This window comes from Geotrypetes seraphini, chromosome 13, assembly GCF_902459505.1.
Source record: "Geotrypetes seraphini chromosome 13, aGeoSer1.1, whole genome shotgun sequence".
Classification (NCBI taxonomy): domain Eukaryota; kingdom Metazoa; phylum Chordata; class Amphibia; order Gymnophiona; family Dermophiidae; genus Geotrypetes; species Geotrypetes seraphini.
In genome coordinates, this window is record NC_047096.1 from 30,409,224 (window position 1) to 30,434,646 (window position 25,423).

Here is a 25,423-nt window from a genome sequence, read left to right on the forward strand (position 1 = left end):
TCTGGACCCCTACACACTTCCCTGCTACCCACCCAGCCAGTGAGGCACCCTGAGCTGGTTTGAGTCAGCCACTCCTCCCCTCACTTTGCTGGCCCTGATACTCCTTTCCTCCAATGTTGACACTGCAATTTTTCTGCGAGGCAGTTGCTACCCATTACCTATTTTCCCTCTTGCACTCATTTGACTCAAATTTGAGCTGTACAGTGCTTGAAATCCTGCAATGGGCTTGCAACACTGGCATAAGAATTTTGCCACCATATGGCTCAAGCTCAACTGAGAGCCACATAGCCACAGGAACAGCTCTTTGGTCTGGTAAAATCCCAGGCACCATGGCAAAATTTCTAGGCACCATGACAACCTGACACCTGGAAATTATTGAGCTCTGGTTAAAATCTTTTTAAATAGGTTCAGTAAAACTGAATGACAAAGCTCAGGTTCTGCATTCCTTTTGATGGTCTTCCATAGCAACATAATTGCTTATCAGCTACATACAGTATATCTGCTTCCTAGTTAAGACATCTTTTTTTTTTTTTTACTTCGATGTATTTATTGTTTTCCAGCCCCCTTTCCTCTCTAGTATTCCTCTCTGTCATTGCATACCCCCCTTTTCATTTTTTTTTCTTTTCTCTTTTTAATTGAGTTTATATATATATATATATATATATATTTTTTTTTTTTAAAGTATATTTTGTTATTGTAAACCGTTTAGGTATTTCTTATTAAACTGTATATCAAATGATGAATAAACTTGGAAACTTAAGAATGAAAATGCTTTCTCTTCATTTACAATGCTCCCCTCCCCTACTGTAGGGAGAGTGTGGTGCAGTGTTTAAAGCTACAGCCTCAGCACCCTGAGGTTGTGGGTTCAAACCCACGCTGCTCCTTGTGACCCTGGGCAAGTCACTTAATCCCTCCATTGCCCCAGGTACATTAGATAGATTGTGAGCCCGCTGGGACAGATGGGGAAAAATGCAAGAGTACCTGAATAAATTCATGTAAACCGTTCTGAGTTCCCTTGGGAGAACGGTATAGAAAATTGAATGAATAAATAAATAAAATGTATGCCTGGAGATAACACATTAGCTTTCCATTTGGCATTTAGGAGCAGCCAGCTCTTTCTGCCACAGGGTCCACAGCAGGCTTAGACTAATGCCACTGGCTAGCAAAGCCACCAGGTATATCCAGAAGAAGAGCACATCCAACACATATCCCACCTCCAGCCACTTCTTGCCAGTGTCGGGGTTCTCCTGCCGCTTCAGCTGCTGGCGGATGGCTGTGATCTCCTGAAGGATATTGTCTACCACATGAGCACCCTCTTGTTGAGGCAGGGTCTTCTCATAGTCCTTGCTGTCCTCACGACTATAGTGGCTAAATTTGGCTGCAAGATGAGGAAAAAAAAATAAAATCTCTTCCATAACTCTGCCTAATGATAATTCAGTTAGCGGTTGAGCCAAGCAAATTTGTATTCAATTTATATTTCATTTCAGGGGAAAAATAAGTCTCTTAAATGGTTTAAATGTTTTTATGAACTATTATGAATCTGCCAAGCTGATCTTCATCAGACTATGTTCCAGGTATCACATGATACATGCAAAGCATAAATTCAGCACAAATGGCTGAACATTTTTGTGTAGATATCACATTGATACATGTAAAAATGTAAGGTATGAGAACAACACAGACAGCTGGGGCCTGATTCTATAAAGAGTGCCCAAGTTAAGCACCAATAGGTGTCCTAATCACAGATGTTCTACTAAGAGTATGGTGTTAGTGGTTAGAGCTACAGCCTCATCACCCTGAGGTTGTGGGTTCAAACCCTGTGACCCTGGGTAAGTCACTTAATCCTCCGCAGCCCCAGGTACATTAGATAGACTGCGCCCACTGGGACAGATAAGGAAAATGCCTGAAATACCTGTATGTAAACCACAAAAAGGCAGTGTTCAAGTCGCAATCCTTTTCCCTGATGTCATAATGCCTCATTCTACCAATAAGAGCCAACCTCATCAGTGATGTCACAATGGCTTCATTGTTCTAAACTTGGCTCACTTCTGAAATTGTATTGGAGGAGAATGGGGCACAGTGAGTAGAGCTACATGCTACTCCCTGTGACCATGGGCAACTCATTTAATCCTCCACTGCTCCAGGTACATTAGATTGTGAGCCCACCAGGACAGATAGGGAAAATGCTTGAAGTACCTGTATGTAAACCGCTTTGAGTGTGGTTGTACAACTACAGAAAGGCAGTATACAAGTCCCAATCCCTTTCCCTGATGTCATAATGCCTCATTCCACCAATGCTTAAGAACCAACCTCATCAGTGATGTCACAATGGCTTCATTGTTCTATTCTTGGCTCACTTCTGAAATTGTATTGGAGGAGAGTGTGGCACAGTGGTTAGAGCTACTTGTGACCCTGGGCAAGTCACTTAATCCTCCACTGCCGCAGGTACATTAGATAGATTGAGCCCACTGGGACAGATAGGGAAAATGCTTGAAGTACCTGTATATAAACCACTTTTGAGTGTGGTTGTAAAACTGCAAAAAGGCAGGATATAAATCCCTTTCCCTTAAAAAATGATTTAAAAAAACATTATTTTAGTGATCAGTTTAGGTTTCGCATGGAATACCCTGTGACACCTACCTAAAAAGTAGGTGGTGTTAGAGGTGGAGAATAGACGTGGTTGTCTTAGGCCTAATAGAGCAGCACCTAACACAGGGATGCCTAGAGATGCCTAAGCACTGCTAAATGTGATTCTGTAAGCAACACCTAGCGGTTGATTTGACAACTGCGCCAACCATGCCAACCGTGCCTAGATGTTAAGCATTGTTTATTGAACCAGGCCCCTGTGCAGGCATTACATATAGAGTCTGGATGCAGTGCAGAAAGCTGAGGAGTAGATTTTTCATCACAACTCTTTTCAAATTTACGCCGAGTTTTACTAAACCATGGTAGAGCTTCTTACCGCTGGCTGGCGAGGCAATTCTTCAACACTCATAGGAACTGAATGAGCGTCAGAGCATTTACTTCGCCGGCCTGTGGTAAGAATCTTTTCCATGGTTTAGTAAAAGAAGCCCTTTATAAATACAGCACAGACAGCTGAAGGGAACTCAGGAAAGGAGATTTTTTAATCATTTTATAAATGATTAAATCCTGATAGCTGATTTCAGAAAACATCTTAAAAAATGTTTTCAATAGGGATTCTCTACCATTTGAAGGCTATAGAGTCAGAGGTTGATAGATATCTTCTGATTTTGGACTGAATGATAGCTGCATTTTTATACTTTATGATAGGTTACAGAGTTGAAGACTGAAGAACATTTTCTAATTTATGAATGGCTCATAAGCAAACATTTGTGTGTCCTCATTGTTTTTTAGAGTAGAGTTTGTTAGAGTTTTATGTTGATTATGCTAACATATCAAGATTAAAATGAGATACGTTTGTTATTTTGATTGTGTATGATTCGTTATAAGCAGTTTTGAACCTCAGAAATAGATTATGTGCTTTTAAAATAAATAATTTAAGCAATAAAACAGAACAAAAAGGAAGGTGAGATAAAATAAACCCACCAAATAGACTAACCCCCCTCTTCTACGAAACTGCACTAGCAGTTTCTAGTGTGGGGAGCCACGCTGAATGGCCCGCGCTGCTCCCAACGCTCATAGAGTTCCTTTGAGCAGCGGGGGCCATTCAGCGTGGCTCCTCGCGCTAGAAACTGCTAGCGCAGTTTCGTAGAAGAGGGGGATAAATGTAGCCAGAGAAGAAGCATGTCTTTTGGTCTTATTACCAGCTCCCCTTAACTCTAGATATGTTTTTAAACTATTCTATGATTTGAATCTATCATTTGCCATATGTTTATGTGACTGTTTTAGTTTATTTGCATATATAATTTATTTACTATTAATAAAGAGGGGTTTGAAGACCAGGCACGCTCTGCTTTTTTTGTTTGGATTTTAAAACTAGCCCTGACACATTCCAGCTGTACACTTTGCCCCATTCTTCCGAACCTGTGCTGGCGCTGTTTTCCTTTTGCAGGGAAATCTCAGAGCTTTGTGTCTGAGCCATTTGGAATCTTCTCTTATCCTGGATGCAGAGTATGACTGCAATTTTCTCCAGCACTAGGTAATTCATCCAGTGAGGGACTTGTGACTTCAAGTGTTGGTTATGTACCAGCCGAACCACTAGAATAGTCTCAGTCAGGCTTATCACCAGCAGTGCCATGCATACTGCAAAATATACCCCTACAAAGACAAAAAGAGTTTTCAGTTGAAATGTCCTAGTTGCATATAATCATTTGCGTTATGACCTTTCAGCTTCCAGTGTCTACCATGGATGCATGTGATTCCTTTCGCTTCACCACTTTTGACTGAAAGCCAAAAAGTACATAACTAGCAGATGCAGGATCATATGTTCATACCTATCAGAGGAGTCTGAGTAGCAGTAGCAGGGAGAGTATCAGACACAATAATCAGGAAGACTGAATAGCCCAGTAGGAGGGTGATTTTAAAGGAAACTCGTTCCCCACAGTTAGGTGGGAGATAAAAACCAACTATATCCATCATCATTAGGAACATGCTGGGGAGGAGTAGATTCACTACATAGAATAGGGGTCTTCTCCGTATCAGGATCTGCCAGAAGAAAAAGAGAAGAAGCAGGAGGTGAGAGTGTAGACCAATGACATTTTATTTGTTTATATATTAAATTTATAGGTCACCTTATCATCACATGCTCAAGACAGACTAAAAACAATAAAACATATATAAACAAATACAATTGTAAAAAAGAAACATTCAAAAAGAACAGTCTGCTATCTGGGAAATAATTCCCCAGTGGATTATCTGCTGCAGGATGCTGTGAGAGTAAGTGAAGCGCTAATAATAATAACTTTATTTTTCTATACTGCCATAGTCAGATGACTTCTAGGTGGTTCACATCGAAAGAAGGCTGGACATTCAGCGAATTACAATGCATGAGGGGAATGTTACAGAAGAAAAGGGTTGTAGGGGAGGGAATGTAAGAAAGGTTGAAAGGGGGAGGGAAAGTGAGAGGGGCAGGAATTGCCTGAAGATTGCTTCGGTTCATACACTCTGCCTACAATATTGAAAAGTCTTCATGAGCAGCAAGGGGGCGTGGTCTGGGTTCGTTTTAGGTGGGACTAGGGAGGGGCCAAAATAGGGACATCCAGCTGTCATCTCAGCAGGAGAAGGGATGTCCCATGTCTAAAAAAATGGGCGTTATTATTTAGACGGGTACATTGCATGTCCAGGTTACAGAAAGGTGCTCTGATTGACCAGCTGTCTACTGGCGGGTTTAAGGCACAACTCCTTAATCCCCCCAGTGGTTGTTGTTCTCCTTTCTCTCCCCTGAATGTGAAAATGGCAAGGGATACCAGGTTCTCTGACATTCTTAACAGAGCAGTATGCAGGTCTGAAGAGTAGACTAATGATTAGTGTAGTGCAGTGTTAGGCAATTCTGGTCCTCGAGAGCCGGATCCAGGTCAGGTTTTCAGGATCTCCACCATGGATATGCATGCGATGGATTTGCATGCACTGCCTCCTTGAGATGCAAATCTATCTCATGCATATTTATTGTGGATATCCTGAAAACCTGACCTGGCTCTGGCTCTCGAGGATCGGAATTGCCTACCCCTGGTGTAGTGGGGGATCCAGTTTCAAATCTTATTTCAGCCTTTTTTTTTCTAATTGTGAGCCCTCCGGGGACAGAAAAATATCTATTGTACCTGAACATATAAGCCTGAAAGTTATTTAACTGGTGTACATTCAGGTATAATAGGGATTTTTCTAATCCTGGAGGGCAGATATCCTACAAAACCAACTGACTGTTCCTGAAGGCTGGAGTGAAAACTCACTGGTTTAATAACTTCTTAGTGTTACCATATCTAAAGGGAGGCCTAGATTCTTAATAAACTGGATCTACGGTTCACTGTGGAATGGAGGCAAAACAGGACTGTCTGAACCTGTGTGTTTGGAGCTGCACATTATGCTCCCACCTCCACTTACCATGAATCTCATCTCTGCAAAAGTGTCGTTGCTCTCTTTGTACTCGCAGCGCTGATGCGTTACATTGCACACTTCCCACTCCCCTTTGTCATCTCTGTCATAAAGAGACTCATTCCACAGTTTGAGGTCGATGTCTTCTTCTGAGGTGCAAAAGAAGGAGAAGTAATCAGTTGGGGAATAGGGAGGTGGAGAACAGGCTTAAAGATCTAATCCTTGCATGGTATCCATCATCTATACCAAATATTCTCACCAAGAAGAGTGCATCTGAGCAATGTGGGGAGCACAGGAAAAATAGGACCATTTACCAGCCCCATAGATAAAAGTTGTGTCCACCATAAGCCTTTGCATCAGTTAGATGCTAGTGGTAATGATAGTTAACTAGCCTTGGGTGAAGATAAAGTCCTCTTACTTGCAGTATGAAACTCATTATTGTAAATTCTTTGAGGTAAAAATTAAGCTTGGATATAGTCATTATGGACAGGCAGCCAGAACATTTTGGATTGCTCTTTGAATCTTTTCTAATTCCAATATATCTTTTTTTGAGATAGTTATCATTGTAGACACTATGTTGAAATCTTCTGCCCTTTGTGTGGGGGTAACAAAAAAAGCAAACAGGATGCTAGCAATTATTAGGAAAGGGATGATAAATAAGACCAAGAATATCATAATGCCTCTGTTTCACTCCATGGTGTGACCTCACCTTGAGTACTGCATTCAATTCTGGTTGTCGTATCTCAAAAAAGATGTGGAGGGTCATTTTTGATAGAACATCTAAGTCCATGTTTCACGTAAGAAGGCCAAAGTTGGAGGCGGACAAATGGCCATTTCAAAACTGGCAATACCACAAATGTCCAGATTTTTTTTTTAACTACCAGGATATTGAACCCTTAGGACATCCAACTTAATTCGCCATTTTTTAACACAAAACTGTGGGAGGGTCCAGCATTGTAATGAACTGGCCACATAGACATAACAATAGAGCAATGGGGCACCTTAGAGGGTACTGCTCTGAACTTCACATAAAGGGAGCCAGATGTACATTTTAATTTATACCTTTCTAATTTATGCTGAGTCCTCCCAAACTCTCCCAAAACCTACTATACTCACTTGTCTCCCACCTCAATAGCTTTTATGGCTTCAGGTGGCATCTATATGGCAGTATAGTAGGATTTTGGTGAGTTTTGGTTTGCTTACACTTTCCACCATAAATGTAATAATTAAAGTTGCTTATGAGCCTGGTCTTCCTCTTTATGGTTCACTAGCCCACTCACCAGGCTACTTAAGACACATGTGTTATGCTCTACTAGGCTTTCCCATACCAAGTGTTGTTCTAGAGATGGGTATATACTATTTGATTCAGATTTTTGGGGGTGGGGGTTATAACTTAATCCCTGGTCAGTTTTGGTGCTCTTTTGGCTCTTTGAAGCTTGTAAAACAGGTCTAGCTCAGAACATCTAAGTTCCATCCAGGACATCTTGGGAAAGGTTTGATTAGTACAGCAAGATGTCCATGTCTAAGCCTGCCCAAAAGATGTCCAGAACACACTTCCAACATGCCCCCTTTTGTTTTGGATGCACAGTGGCTGGGACACCTTGCACGATGTCCAGAATGATGGTTTTGAAAATTGGCACTTGGACATTTTGGTGAGAAAAACGTCCAAGTGCTAATTTATGCCATTTTTTGACATCTTAAGAGGTTTGAAAATGCCCCTAATAGCAAAATTAAAAAAAGTTCAAAGAAGAGTGACCAGGATGATAAAGGGGATGGAACTCCTCTCATGTGAGGAAAGGCTAAAGAGGTTGGGGCTCTTTATCTTGGAGAAGAGTTGGCTGAGAGAGGATATAGTTCAGATATACAAAATCCTGAGTGGTGTAGAATGGGTAAAAATGAATCGATTATTTACTTTTTCAAAAATTGCGAAGACTAGGTGACACTCATTGAAGTTACACAGAAGTACCTTTAAAACAAATAGTCAGTGTATCTGGGTTTTAAAAAAAAGTTTGGATAAGTTCCTGGAGGAAAAGTCCATAGTCTGCTATTGAGACAGACATGGGTGAAGCCACTGTTTGCTCTGGGATTAGTACTGTGGAATGTTGCTAGTATTTGAGTTTCTGCGAGGTACTTGTGACCTGGATTAGCTACTTTTGCAAACAAGATACTGGGCTACATGGACCATTGGTTTGACCCAGTATGACTATGCTTATGTTTAGAATTGAATGCAATGCTCAAAGTGAGGTCGTACCATGGAGTGATAGAGTCAGTATAATATTCTTGGTCTTATTTACCATCCCTTTCCTAATAATTTCTACCATCCTGTTTGCTTTTTTTTTTTTTTGCTGCAGCTGGGCAGAAGATTTCAGCGTGGCGTCTACAGTAACATCCAGATTTTTTTCCTTGGGTGCTGACTCTTAAGTTTGACCCTAGCATCTGGTAATTATGATCTGGAACATTCTTCCAAATGTGCATCACTTTGTATTTATCCACATTAAATTTCATGTGCCTTTGGGCTGCCCAGTCTTCCAATTTCCTAAAGTCTTTCTGCATTTTTCACAGTCCGCATGTGTTTTAACCACTTTGAAAAAGTTTTGGGTCATCTGCAAATTTAATTACCTCACGTGACATTCCAATTTCCTGATCATTTATAAATATGTTACATAGCACTGGTTAGATCAGTGGTTCCCAACCCTGTCCTGGAGGAACACCAGGTCAATTGGGTTTTCAGGCTAGCCCTAATGAATATGCATGAAGCAAATTTGCATGCCTATCACTTCCATCATATGCAAATCTCTCTCATGCATATTCATTAGGGCTAGCCTGAAAACCCGATTGGCCTGGTGTTCCTCCAGGACAGGGTTGGGAATCACTGGGTTAGATGATAATGAATCACAAAGCCTGATTTTATTTTCCTCTAATGATAACTTACTGACATGCAGCCAACTGACAAAGGTGAGGCTGCAGATCTGCAGATCAAACGGGAAGTTATAGATGTTAAGGCTGCAGGACGTCACGGCTTGGATGGGTTTGTAGTTCCTCACCTTTCCATCAGAGGTGACATACACGTATGGAATGCTTGGAGACATTTTAGAATCCACACTACAAAGGTGAGCAGATGATTTAATGAAATGATATTTCATAGCGCTATGAATTCCTAGTAGTAATAACTCTGGCTTGAGTGGAAGAGTTCTGCATTCAGGATCAGTTCTTTTCTGGGAAATTTTACCATATTTATTTATTGGGGATTTAATCACCTTTTCGTGAAGATATGAAAATGGTGTGGGCAATATGGAAAGTGATTAATCAGACAAGGGAGGCTCTTGTCTGTTTAAATCTCACTGGCCAGCCCACATACTAATTATTAGCATTTAGCTGGACTGTTGCTGAATATTAACTCTGATAAATGAGGCAGGTTGGTCTATACTGTCGACATTCTGTGCCAGTGCCAGTGCCAGATAACTAGTTAATGTAGGACAGCAAAAAGTCTGTACTAATTTAACCAGGTAACTATCCAAGTAGGTAGTGCTGTTGAATATTGGTGATACCCAAGTATTTTCTGTCAGCCGTCTTGTGCATGGATATTCAGTGCCAGTTCCTGAATAGGGTCCAGTACTGAATATTCGGACACAATTCCTGATGGCAGTTGGAATTTCAAAAATGCTGACTACAGTCAGCTGAATTTCAGATGCATATATTTCTTTAATTGTCCAAAGAATGTATACTCACCATATGGTTTGTTGTTGCTTTGAATAAAGTTGTTTGACTGCTGGGTGTGTCCACTACAATACGTTGAAATAGAGGTCAAGAAGCAGTTTGTATCAGATCTTTTTAAAAGACTAACATAACATGTCATGACCAGCTTTTGGGAATTTATAGTATATTTGTGGTTCAGTTTCAAGAGATACTGAGGCCTAAATTCTGTAACCAGCACCTGTTAGGCAACTATTTTGGAGGTGCCCAACTAGATAGGCACCTATCTAAATAGAACAAGCTCAATTAAGCTTTTTAATCAGCCTTAATTGAAACGTAGGCGCCTATCAAGAAAGAGTGATTCTGTAGCAAGGCGCCTCTAAAAATCTAGGCGGCCTTCAAAAAAATAGGCGCTATGCATGTTAGGTGTGGGCGTGGCTTCGTGTTAGGTGCCATGTTACAGAATCCCTGCTCTCAAGCATGCTTAAGCGCTCACATGGGCGCCTAACTTTTAGTTGTGCCTAGAGCCGGCCTATTTATTGGGCGCCTCCAAAATAGGTGCCGCTCAGCGTGATTCACTAAACAGCACCCAATTTTACTTGAATCGCGCTGAATGGTGCTTAATTCCGACGCCTAACTTTTGAGCGCTTATTATAGAATTTGCCCTTGAGTTAGACCATTAAAAAATATTTCATCTGCATCTTGTTAATTGATATTATTTTTTTAGAACGACTAGCTTTGAAAATGGATAAATACACTGGGTGGCCTGTCTCACCTCCAGCTCAACAAGAGGAGGCCTGTGGCCTTGGCCTGTCCCACCAGCAGCTGAAAGAGGGGATAGGCTGAGAACTATTGCAGATAGGGAGCAGAGAGAGGAGAATGGATTGGTAGGATTAGGGCGGTTCATGAGCTGAGAGGAATGGATAAAAAAGATACAAGGAAAAAATAGTGTTATGGTGGTGAGAGATTCCACTGTGTATTCTGTTTCTGTTACAGGTAATGGGTTCCTTTATCCTCTGTGTGCAGATTGTAATTAGTATATCAGTGCGATGACAAATGAGACTAAATGGTAAAGAAAATTACAGAAACAAAAGAAGTGGAAAATGATACAAAACAATGAAGCACTTTTTTTTTTTTTTTTGTCACGGGTAATCCCTAAATAAGGATGGAAGACACCAGAATTCCCAAAGTTGTGTTCTATTGCCAAATAAAAAGTGGACTAAGGTCACACTTCAAGTGTACCCTAAAACACAGCAGCTGGGAGGACAGGATTAGAGGGAAGTTGCCATCCAGAGTTTAAAAACCAATAGAAAACAAGTATAAAGAGGAGAAAAGTCAGTTCTGCAATTTCATCAATCACAGGGGGCCCTTTTACTAAGCTGTGCTATGACTAGCATGTGGGTTTCCCATGCAACTTGTAGTGCTGCTCTAATATGGCCACATTTTATCTTTTATTTTTTTGCAATAATGGCCATGTACTCATTTTCACATAAACACATGGCCATTAATGTGTGAGCTCATATCTACACCTATTTTCTTGCCATTAAAGGGCAAACTCTATAAGACGCGCCCAAAAGTTAGGCGCCGATATAGGCACTGTCCTGCAGCGATTCAAGTAAAATTGGGCGCTTTTTAGTGAATCATGCTGAGTGGTGCCTATTGTGGAGGCGCCCATTAAATAGGCCAGCTCTAGGCACAACTAAAAGTTAGGCACTCATGCAAGCGCTTAAGTACGCTTAAGAGCAGTGATTCTGTAAGAAGGCGCTTAACGCACAGCCACGCCCACACGTAACATACATAGCGCCTATTTTTTTGAAGGCCGCCTAAATTTGTAGAGGCGCCTTGTTACAGACTCATGCTTTCTTGATAGGCGCCTATGTTTCAATCGGTGCTGATAAAAAAAGCTTAATTGAGCTTGTTATTCAATTTAGATAGGTGCCTATCTAGTTGGGCGCCTCTGAAATAGGTGCTTAACTTTAGGCTTTGGTTACAGAATTTGGGCCTAAGGGCCAGATTCTACAAATGATGCCACACTGGTGCCATTTATAGAATCGCAGCTTTGTGAAAAGTAGGTGCCGGAAACGGAGGGCAGGGTTTGTGAGGCCTAAATTTCTAGTGCCCACCTTTCATGTGAATCGTGGCTCTGGAGGCACTTTATGACGCTAAATACCTCTTCTGGCGTTAGCTTCACCTACAGTGGTGTTAGGTGTTGCAAAGTGCCTCTGTAGCTGCGAAGCAGGTGCCTTTTTTTTTTTTTTTTTTTTAAGGCTCTTAATGCTTTTATTATTTTTTTTAAAGCCTTTGTTTTATTTGGGCTGTATGTTATAAATTAGAGTTGAAGATTTATAGAGCTCAATTTAAGGAAGTAAAACGTTTTTGCAGCAGAAAAGATGGTAGGAGGAAGTTATTCTGGCCTATAAATGAGATTAAATAACTTAGCAACCTGTTAGTCCTCATAATTAAGGGGACACAAAGGGTGCTATCCTGTTTCCAACAGTGGCCAACCCAAGTCCCAAGTGCCTAGCTAGATCCCAAATAGTAAAACAGATTTTATGCTGCTTGAGTATCTCTGAGGCTGTTTCCTCCCCTAACTTAAAATGAGTAAAATTTGTTTGAGTGAACAAAATATTGCCTACTGACAGGTTTGAATAGTTGCATTATTTGATTTCAACTGGCTCTTTTCCTTGTTATAGAGACATGCTCATTAATCTGTATCTATCTAAAATAAAGGTCATGTTGTATTGTTTCTTATAGTATTTTAGCTCGTTACTTTAACGGGTGCTAGAATATATGTCTGTGTGTCTTTATTTCTGTCTCTCTCTCCCTCCCGCTGTCTGTCTCTCTCCCTGGCCCCCTTTGTCTGTCTGTCTTTCTGTGTCTCTCCCTGCCCCTGTGTCTTTCTTCTTTTCTTTCTATCTATCTGTCTCTCTCCCTGCCTCCTATGCAGCAGCATTTCTCTCCCACCACTTCCTTGTGCAGCAGCCACAGCAGCATTCCCTCCCCTTCCATTTTCCTCCCCCCACACCACTTCCCTGTGCAGCAGCAGCGTTTCCCCTACCCCCCTTTCCCTTCCCGCGGTCTGGCCAGCTCCCTTAGTCCCTTACGGCCCCCCCTTCCCTTCCCGTGGTCCCACAAACCTTCCGATTCCAGCAGCGTCTGCAGCACTCTACACACGCTGCTTCGGGGCCTTCTACTGCCCTGATTTGCTGGGCAGTAGAAGGCCCCGAAGCAGCGTGTGTAGAGTGCTGCAGACACTGCTGGAATCGGAAGGTTTCAGGACCTGCAGCCCTTGCTGGACCCGAAGCGAGCTCTGGGGGTTTTGGGGTTTTTTACGCGGGCCCAGCCGGAGCAGGAGGAGAAGCCTGGGAGCCAGGAATTAAAATCCGTTGGGGGAGGGGAGGAGGGAGGAGAGCAGCTCCTCTCCCTTCCAGCTCCGGTCCGGCCCCCGCTTACATCACCCTGGCCAGTTCACACTCCGAAGCGTGCTTCTTGGCTTGATCCTTCAGACGGCAAGAGTCGCCGCAGCCAACAGGCTCCGCGCCGCCATGTGTATGCGCACTCCTACCTGCGGGTCCCTACAGCGCACGGAAAACAGGAGCACGCAGGTGGGAGTGCGCATGCGCGCTTAGGGCTTTATTATATTAGATGCTTTTGCTTTCAGTACAGCAAAAAAACACAAACAAACCCCAAACCCCCTGAAAAACCCCAAAACATAAAACAACAAAAACAAGCTTCCAAGCACTAGACAATAACTCTTTTCCTAAGGAGTACTAGCATCTTTTTATTTTGGTATATTCTGAAGACATTGAATAAGAGGCACTATGGTGATATTTGTGCAGACAGATTTATCACTGTGAACCTACAGATTAGTGAGAATGAATCATGTTAATCAGAAAATTATGACTCTTGCTATTTAAGATCTTTCTTTCCAAAACATGAGTGTTATGCTAATATGAGAAAACCTTGTGAAAATATTGTTATATAATTGCATTGTTTAGGGCCTGTTTTACATAGGCCTTTCTTTTGAGCAGGGACGGTCTCTTCTGTGTTTTCATGTACAGCACTGCGTATGTCTAGCAGTGCTATAGAAATTAGTAGCAGTAGTCAGTGCCTTTGGGGAAAATTTTGGGATAAATCTGGCCCATAAGATCCCTATATGGACAAGAATATTTTCTGAACAATACATTTGATCCTCAATGAAAAGATTTCAATAAAGCTTTTGGGTTCAGTAACAGGAATGATGAAGGCTAGACCATGAAAGGGATGGGGTAAATTGGACTAGTACTAGTGCCTTGTGGAACTTGAAGAAGCCCTGCAATACTGTGATATTCCTGCTCCCCCCTCCGAAAAAAAAAAATAAATCTTAACATCAAACTGTAGCTACTAAAGGCAAGAACAGGTTCCTTTTTGAGAACAGAGCCTAATGGGTCTGTACCTTGTATTTAGAGAGATTTACAGATCCATATATGTGGATAGGTAGTGCAATGGGCTGCAAACCCAGGGAACTGGGTTTAATTCACACTGCAGCTACTTTTGGCCTTGAACAAGTCATGTCTATAGCCTCAGACTTAGATTGGTGAACTCACTAGGAACAAAGGAAGTATTTGCACATCATGTATATAAACTGCTTTGGTTTACATATGATATGTAATTACCCTTATCCTGTTCCATAGATCAGTTCTGCTATACTGTGCTTGCCAAAGAGCATAGAACTGCCCAAGTCGGAATAATATGAAATCATCAATATACTCAGCATTCCACTTACAACTCATTGATGAGTATATCCGGCACCCAGATCCTTTCAATGGGGATTGATATGTTCTCAATACAATCAAATTTTTCTGGGTCCCAAGTAAGAAATTCATCCTTCCAAAACTGCAAGGAAAGAGAGAAAGTGATGCCTTTGTATGGAGGCATGATTTGCATGGAAATCCTTTAAAACCTCACCCACTCACACTTAGGGGGTCTTTTACTAAGGTGCGCTAGCCAATTTTTAAATTTATTATTTATTTATTTATTACTAAGTTCATTCTCCTTTTTGTGCTTTGTTATTCCACCTCATCTGCCCCCATAATTAGATTGTAAACTCTATTGAGCAGGGACCATCTCATGCATGTCTAATGTACAGTGCTGCATGTGCCTGATAGCGCTATAGAAATAATAAATTGTTGTTGTTTGAACTTTTGATTTTGCAAAGAAATGCAGGGCTACAATTCCCACTGATGCAATGGGAAAAGACTGAGCAGATCTTCCATGGAAAAAAAAAATTAGGTGGCTGCTATTCAAAGTGTTTTAACTGGCTGCTGACTATTTAAATTGCTTGGTCGGAACTAGTCATTAATTTTCAGTTGCACTTAACCAGCTAAGTGCCACTGAAATTTGCAATTAGTGCCTAACTCAAAGTGAGCTATGTTGGGTGGGGGGCATACTGGGGGTGGAGTCAACACTTGGCTGTTTAAGGGCACATAATTAGCCCTTAAGCTACCAGGTTTAGTGCATAAATGGGACAGCATAAAAGTCTGTCTTATTTCTATGCACTAGCCCATGGCCAATTAAGTGCTGAATATTGACTTAGTAACATAGTAAATGACAGCAGATAAAGACCCAAGTGATCCATCCAGTCTGCCCAACCATACATGGTCCATAAATTAATTTAGTTTAAATGGTCCTTTTTCTTAGATATTTCTGGGCCAGAAACCTAGAGCCCTACCCAGTAGTTTGCTTAAGTTCTATCTACTAGAGTCTCCATCAAAGCTCACTCCAGTCCATCTTGACTATGCCAGCCATCAAAACCCTCCCCAGCCTGTCCTCAACTGAATGTCCATATACAGGACACAGGCAGTGCAAACCTGCCCAGTACTGGCCTAATTCCTTCAATGTATACTCATTATTTGCTGATTAGAGATCCTCTGTGTTCATCCCACGCTTGTTTGAATTCTGTCACCGTTTTCTTCTCCACCACCTCCCTCAGAAGCGTATTCCATGCATCAACCATCCTCTCCGTAAAGAAGAATTTCCTAACATTACTCTTGAATCTACCACCCCTCAACCTCATACCACCCTTCAACTTAAGTGGCTATAAGCTAGCTGGCTTAAAATAACTAGATATTTAAAGCCAAAGCCTGCACAGATCCCAGCTTTGAATATCTGGGAATAACTCTGTCGGCAGTGAGCAAAACACTCATTGCTGACAGCTGAATTTTGGACCCTACAAGTTCAGAGAAAAAAGAGGAAGAGAGCAAGCAAGTCTTATGCTCTCTTAGCTGATTAAGTGAAAGTTTTCTTCCAAAAGTCACAAGGCCAGATGGCTTCTTCCATTTTAGAAACATAAAAAGAGAGAAAAATGAAGGCAGATAAAGACCATATGGCTTACCTAGTCTGCCTATTCATGCCATCTACTATCCCTTCTTCTCCCTCAGAGATCCAGTGTATTTATCCCAAGCTTTCCTGAATTCAGATACACTTTTTGTCTCCTCCACCTCCACCAGGAGGCCATCCCAGGCATTCACCACTCTTTGCATGAAAAAGTATTTTCCGAGGTTACTTCTTAGTCAATCCCCTTAGTCTATGCCCCTTCATTCCTGAGTTTCCTTTCAAATGAAAAAGACTTGCCTAGTACATTTATGATTTGTAGGTATTTAAACTTCTCTATCATATCTCCCCTCTCCCTCTTTTCCTCCAAAGTATAATATTGAGATCTTTAAGTCTATCCCATACACTTTATGACGAAGACCGATGACCATTTTAGTAGCCTTCCTCTGGACCAACTCCATTCTCTTTATAACTTTTAAGATTCAGTCCCCATAAATGTATACAATATTCTAAATGAGGTCTCACCAGAGTCTTATACAGGGGCATTATTACCTCTTTTTTTCTACTGGTCATTTCTCTCCTTATGCACCCATGAGAGTATTATTTTTCTTGTGTGATCCTCAGTGGCCTTCAAAGACAAATTCTTATCATGGGGTTGTATATTGTCATAATGGTATAAGCCCGAGACAGAATTGTGTTAATTTTCTGTGAACGACTTTCCACAAACACAGGACAGACTCTTGCAAAAGCACTCTTTGCATTTGCAAACTGCCTTTTAAATTGTACTTGCTTACCTGTCTGTACCAGATGTAAGATCTCAAGATCTCATTTTTCTCATCCTGCAAACACAGAAACAGAGAAAGGAAAGGTATTCATTTTACAGAATGGGATGACAATGAATAAGGGATTTCTTATCACTCAGTAGCTGTCACATGTGGGAGTCTCGCTTCACCAGTTGCCAGGGTCAGACACTGAATTTTAGAAGTGGTGTAGTGGTTAGAGCTACAGCCTCAACACCCTGAGGTTGTGGGTTCAAATCCCGCACTACTTCTTGTGACCCTGGGCAAGTCACTCAATCCTCCATTGCCCCAGGTATGCGAGCCCACCGGGACAGATAGAGAAAAATGTTTGAGTACCTGATTGTAAACTGCTTAGATAACTTTGATAGGCAGCATATAAATACCTAAAATAAAAATAAATAAAACCTGTTTCTCGCAGATCTAGGCATTAATCAGTAGCTCACGTTGCCAGCATGGGTAGGAAAGTCTGGTCATATACTAAATGCAGTAGAATATAACAGGGTTGGTTTTGATTCTGAGTCTGATAATATGAGTTTTTAGGAGTTTATAAAAGATCCTTTAGTAAATTATCCTGGATATGAGAGTGCAGTAAAGTGAAGGTTCTGATCCATACTTGTAGCACAATTTTGTGTAGGGTTGTACTCCTTTGTATCTATGGGTTAAATTTTGCTGCTGGTTCCATGTCCATGGCATTACAATAGACCAGGGACATGGCCTAGAACCAATGTGGAAATTGTCTTTCCCAACAGTCTTTATAGGCTGCGATACCCCTTTCAGGATCAATAAAATGGATTTTATAGTCTACATCAGTGATTCCCAACCCTGTCCTGGAGGAACACCAGGCCAATCGGGTTTTCAGGCTAGCCCTAATGAATATGCATGAGAGAGATTTGCATATGATGGAAGTGATAGGCATGCAAATTTGCTTCATGCATATTCATTAGGGCTAGCCTGAAAACCCAATTGGCCTGGTGTTCCTCCAGGACAGGGTTGGGAACCACTGGTCTACTGGTCATACTCCTCTTCAGACATCAGCAGTGAGGGCTTGAAAGTTCATGAACAACAATTTCTCTTTATGTTGCTTTTGTAATAGGTATCTTATCCTATCAGTTATCTTAAGGACAAACTAGAACTCTTCCCCAATAAGAGGTACAGAAATATTAAATCATATCCACTTAAGTTGCAATATTTAGCAGGCACTTAACTGGGCAGTGCTGCTGAATATGGAAAAAGGAGCCAGAAAGTAGGAAAAAGAGAGACAGATAGAAAGTGAAGAGGTAGAGAGAGCAAGTTAGTTTAGGATCTACCTAACAAGATGAAGAATGCTCAGAAATAGCACTGGACCCATGAAGTCTCATACATTATTCACAGAATTTGAAAAGATGACTCTAGATTAAAATATTCTCCATGCATAGTAATTTCATATGGAGGAATTAATATTGAAGAACAGTCATACCGTATCATTCTGGTTTTTGATATATTTAACTTTAATTGTACTGCATTTACCCACTCTTCCACTAATGAATAACAATCCTATATCAAGGACATCTTAGACTGAAGAGAGGAATTAAAAAGGTTCAATAAAGTGATATCATCAACATTGCTTACCAATGAATGACCAAAAGTTGCCATAACTAAATTGAAAATTATCGGTGAGGGTGGGGGATCCCTGTGTGACGCCATATTTCATCTGATATAGTATTTGACCATTTTACAGAATAAGATCTATCTGAGAGAAAACCCTTAAGCCAGACCTGGAGTTTAATAGATGGAGCAGTAAGTCATTTGATCAAATTGTAACAAGAGCAGTTGATAGCCATGTATCTGTGAATGTATCTCTGATAGCAAGGCACATAACAGAGTTTCAAAACTAAAGCCCTTTCGAAGAGCAAACTGAGTGGAAGAGAGAATATTCTGGTTTGCCAAGTAAGGTGAAGTAATATGAGCAAAACTAGGAATCTATTTTTCCATAGTTACATCCCAACTTTAAAAGTCTTCCCTGAAGGTTTGGATTTAATCATTAAGTGTGTGTGTGTGATGAGGGAAGATATTGAGGAAAATTTGTGGTCAATACATTGAGTGATATTTAGTGCAATTTGTGGAATAAGAACAATGAATTTGCCCTTAGTATTCAGAAGTCACCAATAGCAAGGTGTGGCCTTAAAAAAAGATGTTTGATGCACAGTGACTAGGATTCCCTTTATCCAGGGAGTAGAAGAGTTCTTTCAGACTACTCTCCCTCCATTTCTTAGCATTCTTATATCCTGTGCTTCCTGTTTGAGTGTTGTCTCCTATTTTTTCATTTTTACATGACATGAAACTATAGGAGCAGAGCTGCAAGCCAGCTTCACCTATTTCTTCAACAGCATAAGCAACAGGGGGTATAAATAGAAAGAAGTAGGAATGAACAAAGGACAGAGCTTACCACATCAAGGAGAGCATGCACTATGAGTAGGGAGCACTCTATCAACTGATGGCTAGTGTGAGCCAGATTCCAGGATATTGTTATCTTACCAGTAAATTTTAAATTAAAAGTACTCCTCTTGATACTAAATTAATCCAATTTCTGTTGGTATTTTGTTTTACACATTTTGAACCTGATTCTATACATGGCACCTAACATGTAGGTGCCCAGGAGTGTGAGTGTCAGTCACAAGATAGGCACCATTTTTAGAAATGTGCCTAGTGGTGCCTTTAGGTGTTGAAACCTTAGGTGCACTCTATTTATGCCAGAGTTTTCTTGGCCTAAATTAATGCACCTAAGTTAGGTGCCTACTGGCGCCTAAATCAAAACACACCAAATATCTGCCCACAATCTGCCCCTAACCATACCTACTTTCTGTTGGCGCCTTGGAGTAGATGCCTACCTTGAAGTGATAGGTGCCTATTGAGTTAGGCGCCTACCATCTAATTAATTGTGATTTGGTTTTTAATTGTAATTCCCAATTAACAGCGCCAATTAAAGCTTATTGAATAATTAAATTAGCCACCTAGAATGGCTAAGTGCGTTGATCTAGGCGCCTAACTTTAAGTGTCTTGTATAGAATCAGGGCCTTTGTGTTCAAAGAATGGAATTGATGGGGGATATTTATTGAATTTAGCTTCATGTGCTTATGCAAACTCTGTCTTACATGCTCTCTCTCTCTTTCTCTCTCTCATTTACTAGCTCTTAAACCTATTGACTCTAGGCATTCTGAAAATGGAGGAATGAATAGAATATAGCATACTTAGGCATACATGTGTTCTGTATACAGTATAGTTAAGGGACCATGACAACTTGAAATCTCTTGAGTTAACTGCAGGGTAGAACACCTCCAGTTTTAATTTGATTCCTTTGGTCTTCCAGCTCAATTAGAGTTTGTCTTTACTAGGCTATAGGGAAATGAGTCTTCATGCACAATTAAATGGGTTCCTGCCCCTCCTTTTTATTATTATATCTTCTTCCCAAATTTGGTCAGCCATTGTAGGAACAATTCTCAGCTGGGTCCCACGAACTGCAACTCCCTCTGGATCCCAGGTAACAAGGACTCTATGTTCAGCCACCAAGTGTCACCGCTGCCCAATGACTAGGATTCCCTTTACCCAGTGAATAGAAGAGTCCTTTTAGACTATCCTCCCTCTATTTGTTAGTACTCTTATATCCTATGTTCTTCTATTTTTCATTTTGACATGAAATGAAACTACAGGAGTAGAATTGCAGGCCAGCTTCACCTATTTCTTCAACACCATATGCAAGGGGGGGGGGGATAAACAGAAAGAAGTAGGAATGAACAAAGGGCAAAGCTTACCACATCAAGGATGGCACGCACTATGATACCAATTTCCACTATTGTGGTATTCCTCCAGTTACGTACAGGACGTACATCTTTCTTATAGCCAGTCATTAAGTGATTAAACAGCTGAATGTAGGTGGACTCATTGGTGTTGGCAGGATCACAAATTTCTTCACCAGTGGCTGAAAAGAATTAAGCATTAACATGTGCAGGTATTACACAACCTTACCTCCTTTCTAAGCTAATTTCCTGTTGTTTCACACTTGGTGACTTTCCTGCTGACTGTCTACTCAAATCTGCTTGGAAATGCTTCTATGCTTTTGAGAGAGACCTCATATTCATCTGTAGTGTGACCAAACTGCAGAGGAAGCCTGAGTACTTAGGGACTGTAAGAAGGTGCAGGAGGCCATTTCTGCTAGAATAGATGATCTGATGCGAACTTTGGTGTCTAAATATTGCAATCCTCCAAGGTCATGTCTAGGCACCAGTTGTTTATTTTATTTCTATACCATTCTCCCAGGGGAGCTCAAAACGGTTTTCATGAATTTATTCAGGTACTCTAGCATTTTTCCCTGTCTGTCCTGGTGGGCTCACAATCTATCTAATGTACCTGGGGCAATGGGGGGATTAAGTGACTTGCCCAGGGTCACAAGGAGCAGCGTGGGTTTGAACCCATAACCTCAGGGTGCTGAGGCTGTAGCTTTAACCACTGTGCCACACTCTCCCCTGTTCCATTCAGCTATCCTCAAAGCAGGGTTTGTGATTTTCAGACTGTGGTCTCTGATACATGAATCATTTCCATGAGAGGGAGAGTAGGGAGAGAGATCTGTGATTCATTTAGGGGACGAGTCTTATTTAAAGAATATGTGTGCAAACATAAGGATCAAAGTAGCTCAGTCAAACTCTGGGGTAAAGACCTAAAAGCCAGTGATATAAGTTCTATTCAAACAGCCTCTGTGATGTGAGGGGTAGAGAGGGAGAAGGGCAGGAATTAAGAGAAGGAAGAAGTCCGCTTATAACAATGCCCATATCTTCAGAGTTTGATGCCCCTACTCTAGGGGCCCTCTCTGATATTTTGTTTGGGAGCTCTTAATTTAAACTTCTGCTATGCTAATAGGGACAAATTCTATAAGAGGCTCCTAAAGATAGGTATCTAAATAGGCACCTGAAGTTAGGGGGTCTTTTACTAAGGCACACTAGCTGATTTAGCACATGCTAAATATAATGGATGCCTTAGTAAAAGACCCCCTCCCCCAATTAGTAAATTGGTTTCAATTATGAACTTCAGCAAGCCAATTCAACAAGCTAATCAATTGCTAAATACCTTTCTATTAAATGGTTGGAAAAGTGCTTAGATGAAAGTTTCAGACTTGGCCATTCAATATACTATCATGCTAAATATTTATCATATTCTCATTATCATAATGTTAGCACTTGGTCCTTTGACACATTGTACAGGATTTGAATTGCCATTACCAGCACAGTTTTTCATCTCCCAAAGCAGTGCTTCCTTTTTTCACACTAGTGTGCAGTAGACAGAAATACATTCAAGACTCAACTACGCTGTGTTAAATTACTTTTATATTTTGGTTTACACCCCTGTGGCATCTTTAAAAGTAGGCTTTGTATGATATCTTTTGGGAAATATCTAAAACCAGCTGACCTAATAGAAAGCTGGAAAGTAACTTATTGTGGACATACAAGGTTAGAATCGCTCAGTTTTCTCTCTGTCTTTTATTTCCTTGGTTTTTTTTTTTTTTTTTTTTTTTAACATAAAAAAGCAGCAACAACATTAGAAAAATAGTCAGTCCATGGGTTTATGACTTGAAAAATACCTGAAGGTATTAATAATGTCCCTTTTTAGCACTGTTCAAAAATTTGAAAGTGCTAGCAATTTCAGCGTGGCTACTTGTTACAGGAGCTGTCCACTCCATGGTGCTGAAAATCGATGACACAAACCACATTCTTAGGTGTTTATTTAAAATGTTAGAACAGGTGGTTTAGGTATGAAAAAAATTCAGTTGTTTTCTGGGTACCTTTCCCAGTTGAATCACATAGGGATTTAATGGGCATCAGCTACTGTGGCTTTGTAAAAGGGGTGGAGAATTCTGTGTAGTTGGGAAGTAGCAAAAACAAGGTGGAGAATATGGCAAACAAGGGAAATGGGGACAAAGAACTTATAGAAGTGAGAGATTTTCTGTGATTGCTTATCTAGTATTTATTTATTGATATTTATATTCCACTTATAATCCTAGGCGAGTCACACATTCAACATTCATAATAAAATAAACTTAACTCCCATACATAAAATACAGCTTGACTTCATTACATAAAATGTCATGAGCAACAAAGAGTAAAAATTTCTTGTTAGTCAATCTCAAAATATTGTACAAAAATATATCCCTTTCAACTTCCTTCAAAAGTCACATAATTCCTCTCTAAACTAAACTAAACTAAACTAAATCTTAAGTTTATATACCGCATCCTCTCCACGGAAGTGGAGCTCGGCACGGTTTACAAGAACTTAAAATATAAGAAGAGAAAGGAAAAGGTTTACATGAGCTTATATATAGAATGGAAGAATAAGGGGGAAAATAGAATTACATGTTAGAGAACAGCCAAGTTTTCAGTTGCTTGCGGAATAGTTGGAGAGAGCCCAGGTTCCACAACGGGATAGTAAGGTCGTTCCAGAAACCTGTGATTTTGAAGAGAAGAGATTTTCCCAGTTTACCTGCATAGAGAATACCGCGTAGAGAGGGGAAGGATAGTTTATATCTTTGGGCGGGTATCTAAAATAAAAAGAAAGAGAATTCTATAATGTCCATTCAGGGATAGAAAAGACATGGGCACCAGTTGAAATTTTATGAACAGTTGCAAATGTGGAATAACTAACAACTCTTTCTGACTTGACTACAAACAGTGACTAGAATTTTAAGATCTTATCTTCAACTCCAGTCTGTGATAGATGCCATGTGAAGCAGTTTATAGATCAAACATAGATTGGATAGCGTAGCTGGTTTTAAGAAAGGTTTGGACAATTTCCTGGAGGAAAAGTCCATAGTCAAGACATGGGGGAAGCCACTACTTGCCCTGGATCGGTAGCATGGAATATTGCTACTCCTTGGGTTTTGGCCAGGTACTAGTGACCTTGATTAGCCACTGTGAAAACAGGCTACTGAGCTTGATGGACCATTGGTCTGACCCAGTAAGGCACTTCTTAGGTTCAAAACACCATCACAGACAGCCAGTTAAGATCATCCTTCAGATATACAGTTACATATTCAGTCCTGATCACTGTAAAGCTAATGCCCCCAGCTGTGCTGGGGCCAGTTGTAAGGACTGAACTACCACATCAGGTAAGCCCATATATGCTATATTAGAGTAATCAAATTAAGGTTTAATATGAGCCTGGACAACTAATTTAAAATCAGAAGCTTATAAATACACACACAATAGAGCTCTTTAAAAAGAAGCACTAAAAAGTGGCTTTAGCATACCTGCACACTAACGGCCTCTTTTACAAAACCGCGCTAATGGCCCCAAAGCCCATAGAGATTTAAAGGGCTTTGGGGCGGTTGCTGCATGGCTTTGCAAAAGAGGCCGTAAGACCATTTTTAGTGCAGCAGTAAAATGGTCAATTTTTAAATTTTGTATTATGGCCATGTGGTAATGCTGAGCTCTTACCGCCATCTATTGTGTAGGTACTAAAGGCTTGCATGCTAATCGTGTGCTAATCAATTAGGTTGTGGCAATGTAGCTGCACTATGAGTATGAAAAGAGACTGGAAGACCTAAATACGTACTCTGGAGGAGGGGAGGGACAGGGGAGTTATGATACAGACGTTTAAGTACTTGAAAGGCATTAATATAGAACCAAATCTTTTCCAGAGAAGAAAAAAATGGTAAAACTAGAGGGCATAATTTGAGGTTACAGGGAGGAAAGACGTAGGAGCAATGTTAGGGAATTCTTCTTCATGGAGAGGGTGGTAGATGCCTGGAATGCCCTCCCGAGGGAAGTGGTGGAGAGGAAAGCGGTGATAGAATTCAAAAAAACATGTGGGATAGAAATAGAGGATATCTAATTAGAAAATGAAGGATGTAAATTAAAGAACTAAGGCCGGTACTGGACAGACCTGCATGGTCTGTGTCCCATATATGGTGATTCGGTGTTGGATGGGCTGGAGTGGACGTCAATGGGAACTCCACCTACTTGGAACATGAGGATGTTACTGGACAGACTTTACGGTAGATACCCTGCAAACAATATGCTTGGATAGGCTGGAGTGAGCTTGGACGGCACCTTCATCATTTGGAACCTAGAACAATACTAGGCTTTACAGAAATATCAAAGAAGAGACAAGTTAATTCAATCATGTATTTTTTAATGGGTATAATTTATGGGCAGACTGGATGGACCGTTCAGGTCTTTATCTGCCATCATTTACTATGTTACTATGTAATTATTACAGACATGCTCATTCTCTGCCCCCAGACATACCCCTCCACAATAAAACTAAAAATGTATTAATTTTTTTTACTGTATGGTATGTGTGCACTAATCCAGAATGTACGGCAGGATGCCTGAGCACACCCCAAAATAAGCCCTTTTAAGCTACGGTAAACATGTGCTAGTGCTTGACACAGTTTGATAAAAGGACCCCAAAGCTTAAAGAATAACATTTAATCTCTTTTCTAATGAGGGGATGAAAAGACAAATTAGAATCTAGCTGTAAGCACAAATACGAAACCGTAGATTTCAAAGACACTAACCCCTCTCTTTTACAAAAGGTACGCTATGCTTTTTAGCGCATGCTAACCACACGTTAAATGCTAATGT

General features: G+C 40.7%; 1 protein-coding gene across 1 annotated transcript in view; it reads right to left on the reverse strand.

Moving 5' to 3' along the window:
* Positions 1-1,079: 1,079 nt before the first annotated feature.
* LOC117347589 (5-hydroxytryptamine receptor 3A-like) overlaps positions 1,080-25,423 on the reverse strand; it is a 28,540-nt gene continuing 4,196 nt past the window's right edge. The window contains exons 2-9 of the mRNA XM_033918705.1: positions 20,603-20,769; positions 16,809-16,853; positions 14,468-14,577; positions 8,942-9,111; positions 6,019-6,158; positions 4,416-4,626; positions 4,006-4,239; positions 1,080-1,378 (exon numbers count right to left, since the gene is read on the reverse strand). Of these exons, the coding sequence (XP_033774596.1) occupies positions 1,080-1,378; positions 4,006-4,239; positions 4,416-4,626; positions 6,019-6,158; positions 8,942-9,111; positions 14,468-14,577; positions 16,809-16,853; positions 20,603-20,769 (1,376 nt within the window). The remainder of the gene's footprint in view (positions 1,379-4,005; positions 4,240-4,415; positions 4,627-6,018; positions 6,159-8,941; positions 9,112-14,467; positions 14,578-16,808; positions 16,854-20,602; positions 20,770-25,423) is intronic.